Source organism: Coregonus clupeaformis, chromosome 35 (genome assembly GCF_020615455.1).
Source record: "Coregonus clupeaformis isolate EN_2021a chromosome 35, ASM2061545v1, whole genome shotgun sequence".
NCBI lineage: Eukaryota > Metazoa > Chordata > Actinopteri > Salmoniformes > Salmonidae > Coregonus > Coregonus clupeaformis.
The window spans coordinates 35,635,579-35,658,183 of NC_059226.1; the positions used below are offsets into that span (position 1 = coordinate 35,635,579).

Here is a 22,605-nt window from a genome sequence, read left to right on the forward strand (position 1 = left end):
GGTATTGAGACTGTGTTCAGGTTAGAATGTGTTTATGGTATTGAGGCTGTGTTCAAGTTAGAATGTGTTTATGGTATTGAGACTGTGTTCAGGTTAGAATGTGTTTATGGTATTGAGACTGTGTTCAGGTTAGAATGTGTTTTATGGTATTGAGGCTGTGTTCAGGTTATAACATGTTTATGGTATTGAGGCTGTGTTCAGGTTATAATGTGTTTATGGTATTGAGGCTGTGTTCAGGTTAGAATGTGTTTATGGTATTGAGGCTGTGTTCAGGTTAGAATGTGTTTATGGTATTGAGACTGTGTTCAGGTTAGAATGTGTTTATGGTATTGAGGCTGTGTTCAGGTTATAATGTGTTTATGGTATTGAGGCTGTGTTCAGGTTAGAATGTGTTTATGGTATTGAGACTGTGTTCAGGTTATAACGTGTTTATGGTATTGAGGCTGTGTTCAGGTTATAACATGTTTATGGTAATGAGACTGTGTTCAGGTTAGAATGTGTTTATGGTATTGAGGCTGTGTTCAGGTTAGAATGTGTTTATGGTATTGAGACTGTGTTCAGGTTAGAATGTGTTTATGGTATTGAGACTGTGTTCAGGTTAGAATGTGTTTTATGGTATTGAGGCTGTGTTCAGGTTATAACATGTTTATGGTATTGAGGCTGTGTTCAGGTTATAATGTGGTTATGGTATTGAGGCTGTGTTCAGGTTATAATGTGTTTATGGTATTGAGGCTGTGTTCAGGTTAGAATGTGTTTTATGGTATAGAGGCTGTGTTCAGGTTACAACATGTTTATGGTATTGAGGCTGTGTTCAGGTTATAATGTGGTTATGGTATTGAGGCTGTGTTCAGGTTATAATGTGTTTATGGTATTGAGGCTGTGTTCAGGTTAGAATGTGTTTTATGGTATAGAGGCTGTGTTCAGGTTACAACATGTTTATGGTATTGAGGCTGTGTTCAGGTTATAATGTGGTTATGGTATTGAGGCTGTGTTCAGGTTATAATGTGTTTATGGTATTGAGGCTGTGTTCAGGTTATAATGTGTTTATGGTATTGAGGCTGTTCAGGTTATAATGTGTTTATGGTATTGAGGCTGTGTTCAGGTTATAACGTGTTTATGGTATTGAGGCTGGGTTCAGGTTATAATGTGTTTATGGTATTGAGACTGTGTTCAGGTTATAACGTGTTTATGGTATTGAGGCTGTGTTCAGGTTATAACATGTTTATGGTATTGAGACTGTGTTCAGGTTAGAATGTGTTTATGGTATTGAGGCTGTGTTCAGGTTAGAATGTGTTTATGGTATTGAGACTGTGTTCAGGTTAGAATGTGTTTATGGTATTGAGACTGTGTTCAGGTTAGAATGTGTTTTATGGTATTGAGGCTGTGTTCAGGTTATAACATGTTTATGGTATTGAGGCTGTGTTCAGGTTATCATGTGGTTATGGTATTGAGGCTGTGTTCAGGTTATAATGTGTTCATGGTATTGAGGCTGTGTTCAGGTTAGAATGTGTTTTATGGTATAGAGGCTGTGTTCAGGTTACAACATGTTTATGGTATTGAGGCTGTGTTCAGGTTATAATGTGGTTATGGTATTGAGGCTGTGTTCAGGTTATAATGTGTTTATGGTATTGAGGCTGTGTTCAGGTTATAATGTGTTTATGGTATTGAGGCTGTTCAGGTTATAATGTGTTTATGGTATTGAGGCTGTGTTCAGGTTATAACGTGTTTATGGTATTGAGGCTGGGTTCAGGTTATAATGTGTTTATGGTATTGAGGCTGTGTTCAGGTTATAATGTGTTTATGGTATTGAGGCTGTGTTCAGGTTAGAGTGTGTTTATGGTATTGAGACTGTGCTCAGGTTAGAATGTGTTTTATGGTATTGAGGCTGTGTTCAGGTTATAACATGTTTATGGTATTGAGGCTGTGTTCAGGTTATAATGTGGTTATGGTATTGAGGCTGTGTTCAGGTTATAATGTGTTTATGGTATTGAGGCTGTGTTCAGGTTATAATGTGTTTATGGTATTGAGGCTGTGTTCAGATTATAACGTGTTTATGGTATTGAGGCTGGGTTCAGGTTATAATGTGTTTATGGTATTGAGGCTGTGTTCAGGTTATAATGTGTTTATGGTATGAGGCTGTGTTCAGGTTAGAATGTGTTTATGGTATTGAGACTGTGTTCAGGTTAGAATGTGTTTATGGTATTGAGGCTGTGTTCAGGTTAGAACATGTCTGTGGTATTGAGGCTGTGTTCAGGTTAGAATGTGTTTATGGTATTGAGGCTGTGTTCAGGTTAGAATGTGTTTATGGTATTGAGGCTGTGTTCAGGTTAGAATGTGTTTATGGTATTGAGACTGTGTTCAGGTTAGAATGTGTTTATGTTATTGAGACTGTGTTCAGGTTATAATATGTTTATGGTATTGAGGCTGTGTTCAGGTTATAATGTGGTTATGGTATTGAGGCTGTGTTCAGGTTAGAATGTGTTTATGGTATTGAGGCTGTGTTCAGGTTATAATGTGGTTATGGTATTGAGGCTGTGTTCAGGTTATAACGTGTTTATGGTATTGAGTCTGTGTACAGGTTATAATGTGTTTATGGTATTGAGGCTGTGTTCAGGTTATAATGTGTTTATGGCATTGAGGCTGTGTTCAGGTTATAATGTGTTTATGGTATTGAGGCTGTGTTCAGGTTATAACGTGTTTATGGTATTGAGTCTGTGTTCAGGTTATAATTTGTTTATGGTATTGAGGCTGTGTTCAGGTTATAATATGTTTATGGTATTGAGGCTGTGTTCAGGTTATAACGTGTTTATGGTATTGAGGCTGTGTCTGTGTTCACACTCATGGGGGTGTCCACTGAAAGTTGACTAGCAACAACAACTGGGACCTAAAAGACACCCACCATGAGCTCCCACAAAATTTGCCCAACAAGAGGCAAACGAAATAAAATAAAACCCACACCAAACTTAAAGACAGGAAGCAAACCAAAAAGTGGAGCAAAATGAAAACAGGGAAGATCAGATAAAGTTTTTCTAGAAATCAAATAGGGAGCGCCAACTAAAGGTGTTAACCCTCCAAATCTCTCAAGACTGGAGCACTGGGCCAGCAGCTCTTAAATATCACCTGGGTCAGCATAAGTGAACCACCTTCCGATTAACGAGATGGACAAACCAGCACAGGTGTAACACAAACTGACTGACAAGGTGACACCAATCAGTGCACCCACGTGCTAATGTGCTAATGTCCGACCTCGAAATATATATGGAATTACCAAAGCCTGCAACACCTTCCCCCTTAAGACAATAAATATATCCTATATTTTAGTTTGACAAGTTTGCGCACAACCAACAAAAAATTACTTCCATCCCCAACCATGATCAAATGAAATGCTTCGCTACTTAAATGCGTCACCTCCTCCAATATAAACATGGTGTCTACTGGCTGTCAACACTTAAAAACAAGACAGAACAGCCACCTTAAAAAAATATATATATATATATACATTCTTTCTTATTTTTTACAATTTTCTTCTTATTTTTTATGTTTGTTTTCTTTCTATAGATCCCAAGGAATTGAGCTCTGCTACCTCGTTCTGTGTCTCTTTGGGTTGAGTCTTGGTTTGATTCATCCTGATGGACCAGTAAAGGAGTCAAGCATTCAGGAGTCCTGGAAAAGTCAAGCTGGTGTCAATGAATGATGAAATGGAATCAGAGATAATAGGAGCATCAGAGGGAAACATTTATCAAGCGCACACGTTTTAAGAAAAGGGAATATCGGATAAGGTTTAAGATTTCAGTCCAATCACTTTCAACCGAGGTCATTTGGAAGATGGTTGAAACTTCAATGGGTGGTGGAAAAAGCAGAGACACATACACACACATAAAGTGAATCATGCTCCGACATAACTATCTCAGTATTTCCCTGGGTATGGTGCCATGGATAACCAGCAGCTCATCCTCTCTCTCTCATCTCTGGATAGGGCTTTTAGTGTTCTCCATATGTGTATGTGGTGTGGTGTGGTGTGGTGTGTGTGTGTGTGTGTGTGTGTGTGTGTGTGTGTGTGTGTGTGTGTGAATAGGCCTGCGTTTGTGTGCGTGTGTGTATGTGTGCATTGCATGTGTATCTCTGCATGCATGCATGTGAGTGTGTACTTGTCTAGGGAACCCCTCCGGGCCCCAGATGGGGGGGTCCTAATTTATCTTCTGGTAGTCCTGATTGCTAACCTCTGTGGTATAAATTCAGGGTGTCTTGGGAGATCCAGATCCCTTTTCTTCTCCTGAATGATGGTAACCTGGGCAATTATCCATAATCCACATCATCCCCCAGCATACGAGTGGTGTTACGGAGCCATGTGGATGTGTGTGTTTGAATTTTATTCTCACACTGCAGGTGAGAACAGGAGATACTGTGATGAAATAGATGGGAGCTATGGAGAAGGACTGTCTTTCTTTAGTGTAGATAAACACCGGTGTTGGAGGAAGAGAGGAGGAGAGGGGTGATTGTTCCAACTTTACACCGTGGAGGAGACGTGTGTGTGTGTGTGTGTGTGTGTGTGTGTGTGTGTGTGTGTGTGTGTGTGTGTGTGTGTGTGTGTGTGTGTGTGTGTGTGTGTGTGTGTGTGTGTGTGTGAACATGTGTGTTCATTTCCATTCACATCTGGATCCCCCTCATCACCTGAATGAGGGGAATTCCAGATTTCTACAGATTTCTGCCCTTCAGCTCCTCCTGTGTGAACACACCTCCCTAACCTGCTTCACACATGCACACACACATACACAAACACACACACACACACCTGTCTCTGACACACTGTAAGTCTCAGCAGAGGTAAGTTCTCAGCAAACTCCTAAACTCTTAGAAAAAGGTGCTATCTAGAACCTAAAAGGGTTATTCGGCTGTCCCCATAGGAGAATCCTTTGGAGAACCCTTTTTAGTTCCAGGTAGAATCCTTTTGGTTTCAGGTAGAACGCTTTTGGGTTCCATGTAGAACCTTTTTCACAGGGTTCTACATAGAACCCAAAAGGGTTCTACCTGGAACCCAAAAGGGTTCTCCCATGGGGACAGCCGAAGAACCCTTTTAGAATTTTTTTTTCCTAGAGCATATAATATCCTGACATGAAAGATGTTGAGGGATTCATTGACATTACTTTATACTGTATATGAACAACACCAAGACCATCAATTTCACCAGATCTTGACACTTTTTGAAATAACTAAAATAATAAATTCACACAAGATTAATATTCCACAGTTGAAAAAACTTTGATTTAGTATCTAAAATTGGCCAGTGCAGTTCAGATTTAATTATCACACGTTGTTCTTTGAATGGCGTGCCAAGGAAGCAAATACCTCCTAATCCTCCAACTCATTCAACTGACATTTATTTACTCTGTCTATTTGTCAGCTTCTTTCCACTGGGTTTGATGTCTTTGTAGCCATGTCCGGAGTGTCCTGTGAGTGTACTGTGAGTGTACTGTGAGTGTCCTGTGAGTGTACTGTGAGTGTACTGTGAGTGTCCTGTGAGTGTCCTGTGAGTGTACTGTGAGTGTCCTGTGAGTGTCCTGTGGACCAGACTGACACAGGTAGTAAGACTTGGTGAGGAATGTGCGTTGTGTGGTCCACATTCATCAAAGACATGAGAGGGTTAGATTAGTCCGCTCTAAGTATGGATGGTGAAATGAAATGCTGCAAAATCCTCGTATTCTATGCTTTATGCTTGTGATTTAATAAAGTTTGGGAACCACTGCTCTATGGATAAACGTTACTTCAATTCAACAATAAAACGTTTTATTAATCCAACTGTTACGTCCATGAGAAATTGGTCTTCTGCTCCTCTCTCCACCCCCATACAAAACAAACACACACATCCACAGTGCAGCGGCTCTTTCAAATGTACTGGATGTTGGAACTGTTACAGCGTCTTTGCTTTGCTTTCAGGATGGGGGATTTTAGACTTGACTCAGTTGTAAATCAATTTGTTACAGTAATCTGTGAGAAATAACCTATCAACTGTAGAAACTGATTATGCGAATGAGGCTGATGTAAACAACATAACTCTTTGCGAGTTAAGCAATTACTTAAGTATGTGGGGAAATCTCCCACAGCATTAATAGACTTTCATTGTGGCATAGGAGTCCCTGTCTGGTGTGTGTCCCCAGACCCCAGAACCTGGACCCAGGCCAAAGTGAGGAGAGGGGAGAGGGAGAGGGGAGAGGGGAGAGGGGTTAGTTCAATGATGAGGTCAGAGCCTCAGAGCAGATTCCCACAGAACTGAGGAACTGAAGATGACAGACTCCCGTCAGACACCCCTTTAACCCCCATAATCCAGAGAGAGAGAGAGAGAGAGAGAGAGAGAGAGAGAGAGAGAGAGAGAGAGAGAGAGAGAGAGAGAGAGAGAGAGAGAGAGCAAACCCCCTCCATACACTGGGGAACACAGACGCCCCACTCCAACCCTCTCCTCTACACAAGACTGAGGTAGAGGTACCCAGACTTCCCTAAGAGCGAATATACCAAGACTGAGGTAGAGGTACCCAGACTTCCCTAAGAGAGTCTGACTTTTGAAGGAAACCCCCTCACCCCCCTTGAAGTTCCACTCTCATAAGTGTGTCTTGCTACAGAGGAAAGACATTCTTAACCTAATCCTCAGTGTCCCCTCAGGAGCATAGGCCATCCACCATGGCTCTCCCCCTGACTCACTGAAGGAAGACATCAGACATGCACATATCTAGGTATACTCCTGTCCCCTCTGGCTGAAGATATCATCACTAGCCAATGTCCTGTCTGGGGTGTGTATGTTCTCACAAACCATGTGATATGTATACTACTGGACGTGACTCGACAGCGAGGCAGTGGACATGATGTGCATCATTGTTTAAGAGTACACCAATAGTCTAAGAGGACACCCTGATTTAAGAGTACACCAATGGTCTTAGAGGACATCATTCAGGTTTTAAGAGGACACCGTGGTCTAAGAGTACACCATGATTTAAGAGGACACCATGGTCTAAGAGGACACCATGATTTAAGAGGACACCATGGTCGAAGAGGACACCATCATTTAAGAGGACACATGGTCTAAGAGGACACCCTGATTTAAGAGTACACAAATGGTCTTAGATGACGTCATTCATGTTTTAAGAGGAAACCATGGTCTAAGAGGACACCATGGTCTACGAGGACACCGTAATTTAAGAGTACACCATGGTCTAAGAGGACACCATGATTTAAGAGGACACCATGATCGAAGAGGACACCATAATTTAAGAGGACACATGGTCTAAGAGGACACTATGATTTAATTAAGAGGACACCATGGTTTAAGAGGACACCATGATTTAAGAGGATGCCATGGTTTAAGAGGACACCATGATTTAAGAGGACATCATGGTTTAAGATCTATGTACTATGTATTGTGATGTCACGAGAGGCTGTGTCCTGGAGGGACGTTACATCCCCCTGAGGTGGCTGCAAACCCAGACAGCTATGGCTCCATCTGCTGGTATGGTCGGGAACTCCACCCCTCTATGGCCAATCTTCCCACGCAGCTGAAACAAATGAGGAGCTGATGAGCTGAAGGTTTGGGAAGGGAAGAGACACACTGAGGGAGTGTGTGGGGGGTGAAGAGACACAGTCTCCAACCTGGGCTCTCTGGAGGACAAGAGTGCTGCACGTCCACTTCCATGAGGAATATAAGGATTTGGAGATACTTACCTTTGGGAAATACTCACCTTTGGATATATGCACCTGTGGAAATACGTGAGAGACATTTGGAAGGACTTTTTGCTGGGTTGGCCACTAGCTGCAACGTGGACTACAGTAAGGCTGGGGAAAAGTTATCTGAGCGAGTGAGAATTATGATTTTGGATGTGGAAGAGACATCCCTGAACTGTTAACCCTTAAAGAGCCACAAGAGAACAGAATTTTGTTATATTTTCGTTAATTTCCCAAGACCTATAATAAAATCCTTGTTTTGTTTGAACCTTGTCTCCTTGCACTACTTGAGCAATCCCGCTGAAAGCTGTGTAGCCTCTCGTGACGTCACAGTATATATGTACATTTTTAACTGACAAATAAAATCAATCAATCAATCAAGAGGACAGTGTCTCACCTTTTGTGCCTCTGTGAGGTCTCAGGTGATGTCAGGGTGGCGTGTCACATTCCTTTGGTGATGGGGGAATTTCACAAGGCGAGAAACACATCCTTGATCCAACCAATAATTACTGACTCCGGAAACCCAACTGACGGCTGCCGTTTTGTTCTCCTCTCTCTCATGCTCTCTCTATTTGTGTTTCCATAGCCTTGTGGTATTGTGGATTGATATAGTGTTGTGGGTAGGCTTTAAGTGTTGAGGAGAAAATCCAGTTGGAGAGTGATTCTGGTGTGGTCCATCCGCCCAGCCCAGGATCCAGTCTTCCCTGTCCGTTCAGTGAATCGTTCAATGGAAAAGAGAGCTGGGTGGAAATGCATGGTGACAGTAACACATAAAAGAAGGGAAGTTGTGGTTTCATGTTGACGTCATGGCAGTAGAGGTTAAGACTACGAGGCTTGAATGAAAGAAAGCCACAGGGACTCTCCCAAAAGCATTTAGACAACAGCTCAGTGTGTGTGTATGAGACAGATGTACACGCAAATATGGAATATAGACAAAGATCAAAGGGCATATTTTCCCTCCCACACACACTCTCCTCATGCGTGTGCACATATGCAGACACATTCCACAGGCATGCTCGGACACACACACACACACACACACACACATGCTGTTACAGGAGGGGGTCGCAGTTCCGGAGCGACCCACTAGGTGTCATCCTCCGACAACCTTAGGCACCTCCTGACTCACAGTCCTGACTAATCATCATCCTATTGGTGTCAACTGTGTCTACCTGTTCACCTGTGTATGTATGCCCTCACTTCCCTGTGTTCCCTTGCTCAGTTTTCTCTGCTAGTTTCTCTATGCTCAGCAGTACTAATCAGTGTCTGATCGGAGAAGTATGTACAGGTACTCGAGAAGTGTTCTCCCTGTTTCTTTATTATCTCAGTCACAGTTACTATTTCGTATTTTGGCTGTCAGCCTGTTTTTGGAGACTTATTTGCTCCACCTTTCTTTTATCGTGTTAAGTCCGTTGCTTTGTATCCTGGCTTCGGGACCACCAGTAAAGATCCTTGTTTCACAATCTCTGCCTACTGCCTACTGTCTATTCTGCACCGCACCTGGGTCACACCTCACACCAACCCTTACACATGCACACACACACACACACACCTTTACAGGGCTGTCAGCTTTGCAGACACAAGTCTTGGTTAATCCCTCAAGCGAGCTTCAAGGTATGAAACTGTATAGTGAACTAATCAGAGCTCTCTCTCCCTCGTTCTACCCCTTTTCTCCTTTTCACTAATCTTATTCTCTCTCTCTCTCTCTCTCTCTCTCTCTCTCTCTCTCTCTCTCTCACACTCACACTCACACTCACACTCACACACACACACACACACACACACACTATACACATGTACACACACACACACACTTTGACATTCTGAACCTCTTTCGCCACAGTGTTTTGTATTAGTAGAGCAGGCGTTTCTCAAACGCTGTGTGGCTTATGTGATGACATAATTGTCATCCAGAGTAATTCCCATCCTTACTGTCAGAGTGCCCTATACCTGGTTCCCTCCCTCAGTACAATAGAGACTCCTGCGAAGGTAAATAAAACTAGATGAAAGACTCCTGGATGGACTTTATAGCCAACGTGATAAAACTGAAAAAAACTGTTTCTCCTCAAATGGCTTCTGGATGTCCAACCACTGTAGATACTGTAACTATACATCTATTAAATAGGAAGAAATTGTTATATTGATCTTTCATAGTGAACAAACCTCCCACCAGGCAAAAACACATTACATCAATGCCATATTTTTTTCAACATACTGATCAATGGATTTTTTTTGTTGAATTCGCAAGATATATGACTTTTTTCGTTGAATATGCAAAATATATGTTATTTTTCTATTGATTTCACAAAAAGTAATCAACGTACATTACCCCTTATTTTAACTAGACTTCAACCACAAATCAACAACAGGTGTGTAAACCAATGTTTCTAATCACAAGTTTTGCATAATATCTAAGCCCATGTGTGCAACAGTCTATTGATCCAAACAGCCTTTGAGGTTTTTAGAGTAAGCTGCAATAACTTTATTTTCCCAAAGACCACCATATTAGTGGTGTCCCTACAAGCCTTAGGGTCTGCTGTGCTATGAAAGCCAACCTGGAGGCCAGGTGCATGGATGTAACTGTATGGGTCTGGGTAGTGCTTCAGGCTGGGGGGATGGGAGAGGGGAGGGGAGGCCTGGAGGTAGGATATACACTGGTGTAGGGACCCTGGAGGATGGGTCGAATGTAGAGATCAGTCACCACACCCAACCTTCCATCTCTCCATCCATCTATCATTCACCTGTGGCATTCAGATAAAAGGGGAAATAAAAAAAGGGAGGAGGAAGGAACGATGGCGGTAGAGAGGAGGGGTGGTGCTTTCATTGTATAGAGCTGTGTCACCATCGACTTTGATGTATCTCTCTGGGTTCTGTGATCCTGTCTGTCTGTAGGTCTGACCCAGTGGGATATCCTGTTACAATCAGAGGTGTGTGTGTATTTGTTTGTGTGTGTGTGTGTGTGTGTGTGCATGCGTGCGTGCGTGCGTGCGTGCGTGTGTGTGTGTACATGTGTGTACATGTGAGTGTGTGAGTGTGAGTGTGTAGTAACAGAGAGATGGACTTAGCGCCCCTGGGGGTAAGGGAGATTTCCGTTCTCTTTTCAAACAAGACAAACTTCAGACACAGCCTTGTACCACACTAGATCTCTGGTGATTGGAGTGAGGGGTGGTCTACCTTAGATCCAGTGCAAAAGAAGTGATACATATCACAATAGAAGTTCTATATACCGACTATGGTTGTGTCCCAAACGGCATCCTTATCCCTATATAGTGCACTACTTTTGACCAAAGCCCTATGGGACCTGGTCAAAAGTATTGCACAGGGGTGCCATTTGGGACACAATATAATTGAATCAATATAGTCAAATTACTGTGAAAATGTTAATGTCCCTAAATTAAAAAGGATCATTGAACTGATATCAGATGAGAATCAAATCAAAGGAACACATGTGAAACACATCCAGTACAGTAGTGCTGAGAAAGGGAGGTTTATACGTCCTCAATGTGGAATCCATTATTACTAAATATCTTGATGAAGAGGACGTAGTAGCATTCAGACACAATGGGTCCGTCCCAAATTGCACCCTATTTTCTATATGGTCACTGCTTTTGATCCGACCAGAAGTAGTGTACTCTATAGGGAATAGGTTGCAATTTGTGAGGCAGCCACAATATACACATCGGGTAACGTTTCCTAAAGGACTCCAGATATCCATGTAGACGCTAAATACCCTCTCATGGGTGGTGGTTAGAGGGATCTGTCGAAATGGTTTTCAACCATCTCTGCTGGGTATCTTGTGGCTATCACAACTATAGCCCAGAGCTTCTCTTCTCCAGTCCTGGAAATGACAAAATGAGAGCGGAACGTTCTCCTTTTCGGTGGGGAGGACTTGTAATTTGCCGTAATGGCTGACACATGGACACACCATCTGCGGGCCGCTAGCTATGGAAATCTATCAGTAACACACACACGTAGACATATGGACACACACACGTGAACACCAGCAGGCACACACACACACACGCACGTATACACCGTTCCCCCCCCCCACCCCCAGACACACACACACTCTCTTCAAACGTGTTTTTCAACATCACCACCAGAAAATACTGTTTGTTTCTACATTTTTTACGTTTACATTTCTGGATCCAGAACTGTCAGCATACAGGCCCAAATAGAGCAATTAGTACGGGAGAAAAGCCAATAAAAAGTCTGATGAAAGAAAGGCTGCATGTTGACCTCATTGTGACTCTATGACCGTCTTTCCTATTCCTAAATCACAGAGGGTTGCGTCTGAAATGGCACCCTATATATGCCCTATGGGCCCTGGTCGAATGTAGTGCACTACATAGGGAATAGGATAGCCATTTTGAACGCAATCAGAACGTTTTTTCAGAGCTGTGAATTCCACAGTGCCAGTCTGCCCTGTCCTTACATGGATTTACAATGGCTGTTTATGCTTAAAAACATATCATTATTCTATATTTGCTCTGCAGATGCCAGTATCCATGGAGACCATTGTTTAAGCACAGTTTCAAACACGTCTTTTTCTACAGGTGGACGTTTGAGTCATGTATGACACGTCAACTTTTACTTTGTTTTACTGTTAATTTGTCTCTGAATGGAATATGCATGGAGCTTGCTGCAAAACTATTATTCACAGAAAATAAATAAAGGAATTTTAGTGACGTGGAACAAATCGGAAAGACAACCTGAGAGATATGGCCAAATGTTTGTTCATGATTCATATTGACTGTTTCAAAACGATCTGTTGACGTTCTCCACCTTCATCGCTCTCTTAAGGCGTCTGCATGCTTCCCAGCCGAAACAGTTCGGAAGAGTTTGTGCATATATTATGCTGACATTTTGTGACGTTTTTGTTCGTTTTGGACTTCAGTACGTTTTTTTTTTTTGTGCAGGCACACAACCTTTTCTCTTGAGGCTAGCCGAAAACGGTAGCCAAAGTCTACACCCCTTCGTCGGTGATTGGTCAACAGCAGGGATTCTTCAGTAAAGTCTTTGTTGTCATTCAGTGAGAGACAACTCATTTTCATGCACATTTTTTCATTTAGAAATACTGCACCAAACATCTTAGTTAGATGTAAAATTGCGCGACTAAGATCTCCTCTGCAAAAAACGTCAAAATCAATGACAGATTTCTTGAGTTATCATAGATTAATTCTAACTATTTTGAGGAAGTGTTGACTGGCTACAGTGTCTCTAAATGGACAAACAGTACTATTGCTGCTTTTTCTCGTTTTTCAAGCGAATGTCTTTTAAGGGAGTATGGGAGCACACTGGTTCGCTTGGCCTAGCTGACTCTGGTTAGCCGCCAGCCCAACTGAAGCATGCTGATGCCTTTATACACCTCACACCTTGTCTCCTCCTCTCTCATGCTATCCTCCCTCTCTCCCTGTATTACCTTGCCACCTCTCCCTCCCCCCTCTCTCTCTCTCTTTCCCTCTCCCTTTCTCCATCCTCTCTTGCTACCCTCTCGCCCTCCATTCTCTTTGCCACCTCTCCCTCTCTACCCCCTTGTCTCCCCCCTCTCCTTCTCTCGCTCTTTCTTGCTCTGTCTCTGCCTCTCTCTCTCTCTGTCAGTTGTCTCGGGTTGTACCATAGCTTCTTCCCCCAGGGGTGTCTGTGTGCATGTGGTTCCCAGACAGATGATCTCTCCTCCAGTTTATTCTAACTGGAGACGCTGATATTGGTCAGGTTCAAAGGACCTGACACACACACACATGCATGTGCACACACACACACACACACACACCTTTGTCGGCCCTGAAACTCTATACATTATAGACCTACAGTGTGATGTGATGATCTCTCTCCCAACAATGCCTTCTATTCTGCTAGGTTACACCAAACCATAACACTGTATCTACAACAGGTATGCTTGGGAATGAGTTAGGGGCAGGGCTCTGCTTTTCAAGTCTTTGTTGTGAGACTTGTGTCAGTAGATATGAAAGGACTGCCGCACCACTTGTTCTTATGACAAGGAGTCTCGAGGTGCAGATAAAGTACAATGGTTTGGATGGATGTCCTAAGGGTCATTCTCATTCATAAGAGGAACGTTTCATCTATCATGAGGTTCAAAGGGGGAAAGGTTGTTATTCGTTTTTTGTCCATTTCCTGGGACAGCATGCACCATTAAAATACATTACTCTTTTGATTTTAAAAGTTGATACACTGTGTTAAATTGTGATGGTATTATTTTCTGTGGGCTGTAAATTGATTCAAACATATGCTTGTTACACAACCCAGTCTGGAAGGATGAAGAGAGGTGTATAGCTTAACAAGTACAGTAGAATAAAGAACCAGCAGTTGACAATAGCTTACACCATTGAATGCTGCTAAACGTCTCATGGGGCATGTTATCCATTGCTGGAGAAGGGAAGGGTGGAGATTTTTTAAAGGGTGTGTCAGCAATCTTTGAAGGAGAGGAGAGGGGAAACCTTCCATGAGAGAGCACCAGAGCTGACTTGAGTGCACAGCAAGGCAGTGGAATCATTACTGAATTAAAAGTATTGAGCCATGCAGAATGACAAATGCTTGTTTAAAAAGGTTAAAAACCCGTTTTCTGTCTAGTGTAATGATGCGTGACAATGGTATGAGGATCACCTTGATAAGTTCGATGACAATGCTCCAATTTTGGGGTGTTATGATGATGAAACAACTAAACTTTTCAGGATTTAGGAAATAGTTATATAGAGAACAATTAGACTATTCAACGTAAGAAAAAGCAGTATGCTGACAACATTTTGTTACTTGCGCACCGAACAGGACAGCGACTCATGGGATGTAGTGTGGGCTGTAGAACAAGGCTCAACTTTGGAAAGGCGCAGTCCAAAGTATCCGTGTGTTTTACCATGGTCGTGATTTTCACCTATTTCTTCTACTGTTTTACCGGATTATGTGACTCGGCGCCGAGACAGATGGATGACCATCACACTGTAAACAGAGACTATGTCTCCGACCGTGCGTACGACAATCTGCGACCGCCAGCGCGACTCTATCCTCACCACCCGGGCGCACCGACTCACTGGAACAGGACAGACCCTTCAACGGACGAGCCCGTCGCCTCGCTACAGGGTGTTGAAGGCGGACTGCTCCCACAAGAGATACCGCAGAGCACTAAGGAAAATGTAGCTGGTAACGGCATCCCCGTGTCCAACACATTTGAGAGTAAGAAGTTCCCCCAAGCCATCATAATCGGCGTGAAGAAAGGTGGAACGCGGGCTCTGCTGGAGTTCCTGCGGATTCATCCGGACGTGAGAGCTGTCGGGGCAGAACCTCACTTTTTCGACAGGTTCTACGAGAAAGGACTTGAGTGGTACAGGTAAGGCACATATTCTGCTACTTTACAATGTTCATAGAGTGTTTATCAGTGCCAGTAAAAACCATGCGCGGCTTCTAGCCTATTGTGCAGTGATCTTGTTGAATCGAATCTGTGAATTGGGGGCTGGGGCTGTATTTCATACATATCAAATCAGTTGCAATATAAACATCTAACATAGCATTTAGTTGTATTTGTATTGTTGACAACAGTTTCAGTTGAAGCTGCATGTTGAGCCTTGGAGAAAGATGACACCTCAGCCACTGTAGGATGATGAATGGAGAAAGGATGACGGGTAGATGATGAGCAGTGTTCTCCCCTGGGGAAGCTTTTCACCTGTGGAGAATTCTGCTGAAGTCTCTTGTCAATAACAGACATAGAGATGTACACATTGACAGTCAGATATCCAGTTCTGTGAGTGTGTGTGTGTGTGTGTGTGTGTGTGTGTGTGTGTGTGTGTGTGTGTGTGTGTGTGTGTGTGTGTGTGTGTGTGTGTGTGTGTGTGAGTGTGTGTGTGTGTGTGTGTGAGTGTGAGGTGGTGTCCTGTGTGTGTGTGTGTGTGTGTGTCAATACAACCCTGCCTGACTTGATGTAGATGAAGAAGCTATAAGTCCCTGGGGTGTTGTTAATCATGACAGTGTTTTAAACACCATTTATACAGTTCAACATGACATCCCATATTAACATACAATCCATGTACACTACCAGTCAAAGTTTGGACTCACCTACTCATTCAAGGGTTTTTCTTAATTTTTTACATTATAGAATAATAGTGAAGACATCAAAACTATGAAATAACACGTATGGAATCATGTAGTAACCAAAAAAGTGTTAAACAAATCAAAATATATTATATTTGAGATTCTTCAAATAGCCACCCTTTGCCTTGATGACAGCTTTGCACACTCTTGGCCTTCTCTCAACCAGCTTCATGAGATAGTCACCTGGAATGCATTTCAATTAACAGGTGTGCCTTCTTAAAAGTTAATTTGTGGAATTTCTTTCCTTCTTAATGTGTTTGAGCCAATCAGTGGGGGGTAACAGACACATCTCAACATCAACTGTTCAGAGGAGACTGTGTGAATCAGGCCTTCATCGTCAAATTGCTGCAAAGAAACCACTCTTAAAGAACACCAATAATAAGAAGAGACTTGCTTGGGCCAAGAAACACGAGCAATGAACATTAGACCCATGGAAATGTGTCCTTTGGTCTGGAGTCCAAATTGGAGATTTTTGGTTCCAACCGCCGTGGCTTTGTGAGACGCGGAGCGGGTGAACGGATGATCTCCGCATGTGTATTTTTCACCGTAAAGCATGGAGGAGGAGGTGTTATGGTGTGGGGGTGCTTTGCTGGTGACACCGTCTGTGATTTATTTAGAATTCAAGGCGCACTTAACCAGCATGGCTACCACAGCATTCTGCAGTGATACGCCATCCCATCTGGTTTGGGCTTAGTGGGACAATAATTTGTTTTTCAACAGGAGAATGACCCAACACACCTCCAGGCTGTGTAAGGGCTATTTTACCAAGAAGGAGAGTGATGGAGTGCTGCATCAGATGACCTGGCCTCCACAATCCCACGACTTCAACCCAATTGAGATGGTTTGGGATGAGTCGGACCGCAGAGTGAAGGAAAAGCAGCCAACAAGTGCTCAGCATATGTGGGAACTCCTTCAAGACCGTTGGAAAAGCATTCCAGGAGAAGCTGGTTGGGAGAATGCCAAGAGTGTGCTAAGCTGTCATCAAGGCAAAGGGTGGCTATTTGATGAATCAAAAATATAACATATATTTTGATTTGTTTAACACTTTTTTGGTTACTACATGATTCCATATGTGTTATTTCATAGTTTTGATGTCTGCACTATTATTCCACAATGTAGAAAATAGTAAAAATAAAGAAAAAGCCTAGAATGAGTAGGTGTGTCCAAACTTTTGACTGGTACTGTAATGAATACTCGGACAGAGTGGTAAGATCCAATCGCAGAATTGCGATGCTTTATTAGAGTACAGACAAGGGAATAGCTTAATCGTGGTCGGGCGAGCTGTGGTCAAAACCGGGCCAGGCAGAGACAGGCAGAGGTACCAAGGGAGCGGGTGTAGTCGTAGTCGAGGGCACAGGCACAGGGTCAGTACGGTAATCACTGGGATAGACAAGCAGAGGATTAAGCAATTCGGGGAGTCAAACAACAAGGCACAGGTCGGATACACGGGTAATCAAAACAACAAACTCTCTCTCTCTCTCGGAACAAAACGCTTAGCAAGTCACAATGGAACAATACCTCGCACCGACTGAACTTCTGAGCACACCTTATATCCTACCCTAATTACGGACAGGTGTGCTCAGAACTCAGGTGAACCAGATCGAGTCTGATGACTCCCCCTCTCTGTAGATCGGGGAAGTGTCAGACTCTGTCTAGACCCAGCCAACCCACGATCCCTTACAGTATCCCCCTCCCCAGGGCCGGCTCCTGACGGCCTTCTACCTCTACCGGGTGGTCTTCCTCTGGGTCGGGGTCCGGGATGATCTGGGTGTTCAGCGTGGAAAGTGGCCTTGAGAGCGGGGTCTAGTATGTCCTTAGCAGGGACCCAGGACCGTTCCTCAGGTCCATATCCCTCCCAGTCCACGAGATATTCGATGCCCCCTCGTCTCCGTCTTGACGCCAGTATCTCGTGGACTGTATAGGTGGTGTCCTGTTCATCCTCCAAAGGTGGTGTGGTAGGTTGTTGAGCGATTGGTGGGTACATCGGGCTATAATGGACAGGTTTCAACAGGGAGACGTGGAACGTAGGGTTCATCCTGTAGTGTCGAGGGAGTAACAGACGGTAGGTGACAGGGTTAATACGTCTCTGTACCTTGAAGGGACCAATGTACCTGGGTTGGAGCTTCTTGCAGCTCCGTCGGAACCGCAGGTCTCGGGTAGACAGCCACACTCGCTGCCCGGGTTGATAAGTGGGAGTGGGTCTCCGGCGTCGGTCGGCGTAGGTCTTTTGCTGTTGTGAGGCTTGACTGAGATGTTGATGGGCCGTCTCCCAGACCTGCGCACTCCGACGGAACCACTCGTCCACCGCCGGTACCATCCCTGATGCGGTATCCCACGGGAACAGGGGTGGTTGATACCCTAGAACACACTGGAAGGGTGTTAGGCGTAGGGAGGTGTGAATGAGTGAGTTCTGAGCATACTCTACCCAAGGAAGGAATCGGCTCCACTCTTGCGGCTGCCGCGAACATTGTTGCCGTAGATGTTTCCCAATTTCCTGGTTGAGTCGTTCTGTCTGCCCATTGGCCTGGGGATGATATCCGGAGGTTAGGCTAACCGAGATGCCCAAGCGTTCGCAGAAGGCCTTCCATACCCGGGATACAAACTGGGGTCCCCGGTCGGAAACAATATCCTCCGGGACACCAAACTGCCGGAACACCTGGGTAAACATAGTCTCAGCCATCTGAGTGGCGTTAGGCAAACGGGTCATGGGTACCAACCGGCACATCTTGGAGAAACGATCGATGACCACGATAATTACTGTATGGCCCTCTGATTCTGGTAGGTCGGTAACAAAGTCCATTGCAATGTGCGACCAGGGTCGTTGAGGGGTTGGCAATGGCATCAGCTTACCCTCCGGTAGTGCACGAGGTACCTTGGACTGAGCACATACTGGACAGGATAAGACATAGTCTCTGACATCATCTGTGAGGGAATCCCACCAGTATTTTCGGCTGATGAGGCGTGTAGTTCGAGTGATTCCGGGATGACGAGATCCCAGCGACGTGTGGCACCATTCCATCAGTTGAGGTCGAAGTGGAGCTGGTACAAACACCTTAGACACCGGGGTTTCTGGAGGGGCTGGTTCCGCTTGTAAGCTCTCCTGAATAGTGTCATCAATAGCCCACCTCACCGGACCAGCACGGCAACTCATGGGGAGAATAGGTTCTGGCTCCACGGGTCTTTCCGCGCGCTCGAACCGTCGGGAAAGCGCGTCCGCCTTACCATTCTTGGACCCGGGGATATAAGAGACAGTGAATCGAAAACGGTTGAAGAATAAAGACCACCTTGCCTGTCGGGAGTTCAGTCGTTTGGCACTGTGAAGATACTCCAGGTTGCGGTGGTCCGTGAGCACTTGGAACGGATGCTCTGCTCCCTCCAACCAATGTCTCCACTCCTCCAGTGCTAACTTCACCGCCAGTAATTCCCGATTACCCACGTCATAGTTCTGCTCGGCCGAATTCAGTTTCCTAGAGAAGAAAGCATAGGGTCGTGATTTAGGTGGTTCACCTTGGCGTTGGGATAACACGGCTCCAACTCCAACCTCCGAGGTGTCCACTTCCACAATAAACGGTAAGGTAGGGTCCGGCTGACATAAAATAGGAGCGGTGGTAAAGCGTTGCTTCAACGTCTCAAACGCACGCACTGCCCCCTCCGTCCAGTTCAGACCGCGACCCTTGTAGCTGGTCATCGCCGACAAGGGCGCTGCGGTTGTGCTGAAATTACGCACGAACCGTCTATAGTAATTGGCAAACCCTAAGAATCTCTGGAGCTCTTTCACCGTCTGGGGTTGAGGCCAGTCTTGTACCGCTTGTACCTTGGATTCATCCAGATTAACCCCGTCGGGAGTGAGTATGGCCCCAAGGAAGGAAATCGTAGTGACATGGAATTCACTCTTTTCTGCCTTCACGAACAGAGAATGGTGTAGGAGCCTATCTAGAACCTGTCGTACATGGGGCACATGTTCACTCAGAGAGTTAGAATAGATTAGGATGTCATCAATGTAAACTATCACAAAGCGATCAATCATGTCCCTGAAAATGTCATTCATGAACGCCTGGAATACTGAGGGCGCGTTGGTAAGTCCATAGGCCATGACACAATATTCATAGTGTCCTCGATGTGTGATGAAGGCGGTCTTCCATTTATCCCCTTCTCTAATGCGCACCAGATTGTACGCACTCCTGAGGTCCAGTTTACTGTAGATAGAGGCCTGCCCCACCTGCTCGAGGGCTGCTGGGATCAAAGGGAGAGGGTAACGATTTTTTATGGTAATATCGTTCAACCCTCGATAGTCTATACAAGGACGCAGTCCGCCATCCTTTTTCTTCACGAAGAAAAAACTGGATGCGGCGGGAGACGTAGATGGGCGAATGGCCCCTTGCTGTAGCGCCTCATCAATATACTTGCTCATTGATTCTCGTTCCGGCTGTGACAACGGGTAGATTCTTCCACGAGGAGGTGTAGCCCCGGATAGCAGATCAATCGCGCAGTCCCAGGCCCGATGAGGTGGTAATACGGTAGCCCTCTCCTTGGAGAACACCTGCGCGTAATCCTGGTATTCTGGGGGAACAACAGTAGACACCGCACCCTGCGCATCCTCCACAGTAGACGCTTTGCAAGGTAACTTGAGACACTCTGCCCTACATACCTCACTCCACGCTGTGATATCGCCAGATTTCCAGGATATGACCGGATCATGGGTGACGAGCCAGGGGTGGCCGAGAACTAGCGGCTCCCGTGGAGCGGAGATTACAAAAAAAATGATGTTCTCATGGTGTATGGAGCCCACTTGTAACTTGATTACCTCTGTACGGTGCGTAATGAACCCAGTGCCCATGGGCTCACCGTCTAACGCGTTGACTCGCAGGGGAGGTTGAATTGGGATAAGTTGAACTCCCAACTCCTCAGCAAGACCCATATCCAGAAAGCTGGCAGCCGCTCCGGAATCAATGAGTCCGTCCAACCTGCGCACTTTCTCTCCGACAGATAAGGTCACTGGCACATACATTTGTTTCGATGTAATGTTCAAAACTTGAGTCTCACTCACCGGTTTGGCAGTTCTGAGGCGATATCCTGGGGTACGGTTTGGTCGTACCGGACATAGACGAACGAAATGACCCGACTGACCACAATACAGGCATAGTCCGTCTTGCCGACGTTGTTGTCTCACCGAACCTTGTAGAGGTGACCGTCCCAGTTGCATAGGTTCCTCCTCAGATTCTCTCCTCCGCTCTGTCGATTGCTTAGGACCAGTGATCGAGGGCTCCCGGACTGTGGATACCTTGTGTTGCACTATCAGATTATCAATAGAGATGGCTATTTTGATAAACTCATGTAGCGCAGTGATATCTCCTCGACAAGCCAACTCAGTCTGTACGTCCTGCGCAGCCCTCTTCGGAAAACGGTGAGCAACGCCGTCTCGCTCCATCCGCTACCGGCTGCTATAGTACGGAACTCTAAAGCGTAGTCGGCTACTGTGCGACGGCCCTGCTGAAGTTCGCATAGTTGGTCTCCCACACTACGCCCAGATACTGGGTGGTCGAACACCTCTTGGAACAGTCTCTTGAACTGAACTTCCGCATTCAACTCGGGGACCTCAGCTGCCCAAAGCGCAGTAGCCCAATCCAGTGCTCTTCCCGTTAGCAGAGAAATCATGAAATCCACCCTGCTACGGTCATCGGGAAACATAGTACGATTATACGACATATACAGGGACGTCTGGAGTAGAAACCCCTGACATTTGCCAGGTTCCCCGTCGTACCTTGTTGGTAGAGAAATCGGAGGTGCATGACGAGGACTGACCGTGCTCGGGGTGGTGCCTTCAGCCGCACCAGCGTTGAGTAGCTGCAGGAGTTCATCCATCCGTTTCTCCTGTATCTCCCATCGCCTCTGTAATTCCGCTGGATCCATGGTAATGGCGAGGTATTCTGTAATGAATACTCGGACAGAGTGGTAAGATCCAATCGCAGAATTGCGATGCTTTATTAGAGTACAGACAAGGGAATAGCTTAATCGTGGTCGGGCGAGCTGTGGTCAAAACCGGGCCAGGCAGAGACAGGCAGAGGTACCAAGGGAGCGGGCGTAGTCGTAGTCGAGGGCACAGGCACAGGGTCAGAGTACGGTAATCACTGGGATAGACAAGCAGAGGATTAAGCAATTCCGGGAGTCAAACAACAAGGCACAGGTCGGATACACGGGTAATCAAAACAACAAACTCTCTCTCTCTCTCTCTCTCTCTCTCTCTCTCTCTCTCTCTCTCTCTCTCTCTCTCTCTCTCTCTCTCTCTCTCTCTCTCTCTCTCTCTCTCTCTCTCTCTCTCTCTCTCTCTCTCTCTCTCTCTCTCTCTCTCTCTCTCTCTCTCTCTCTCTCTCTCTCTCGGAACAAAACGCTTAGCAAGTCACAATGGAACAATACCTCGCACCGACTGAACTTCTGAGCACACCTTATATCCTACCCTAATTACGGACAGGTGTGCTCAGAACTCAGGTGAACCAGATCGAGTCTGATGACTCCCCCTCTCTGTAGATCGGGGAAGTGTCAGACTCTGTCTAGACCCAGCCAACCCACGATCCCTTACAGGTACTGTATATTCTATTGAAATGGAATGGTGCACTCCCATTAAAAGCCCATGTCCTCTTGAATGATCATAGGCTTTAACCTGACTTTTTCCCTCTTACTAGCTCTGACTTTGCTGATTGCTACTTTATTGAGGAAAATTGTACTTATTATGACTGAGATATGTGGTTGTCCCACCTAGCTACACTATTTTAAGATTAACTGTAAATCGCTCTGGATAAG

The 22,605-nt window shown here is 45.1% G+C and overlaps 1 protein-coding gene across 1 annotated transcript in view; it reads left to right on the plus strand.

Annotated features, from left to right (window-relative positions):
• Positions 1-14,202: 14,202 nt before the first annotated feature.
• LOC121551643 (heparan sulfate glucosamine 3-O-sulfotransferase 6-like) overlaps positions 14,203-22,605 on the plus strand; it is a 30,120-nt gene continuing 21,717 nt past the window's right edge. The window contains exon 1 of the mRNA XM_041864349.2: positions 14,203-15,049. Coding sequence (XP_041720283.1) covers positions 14,505-15,049 — 545 coding nt within the window. The 5' untranslated portion in view covers positions 14,203-14,504. The remainder of the gene's footprint in view (positions 15,050-22,605) is intronic.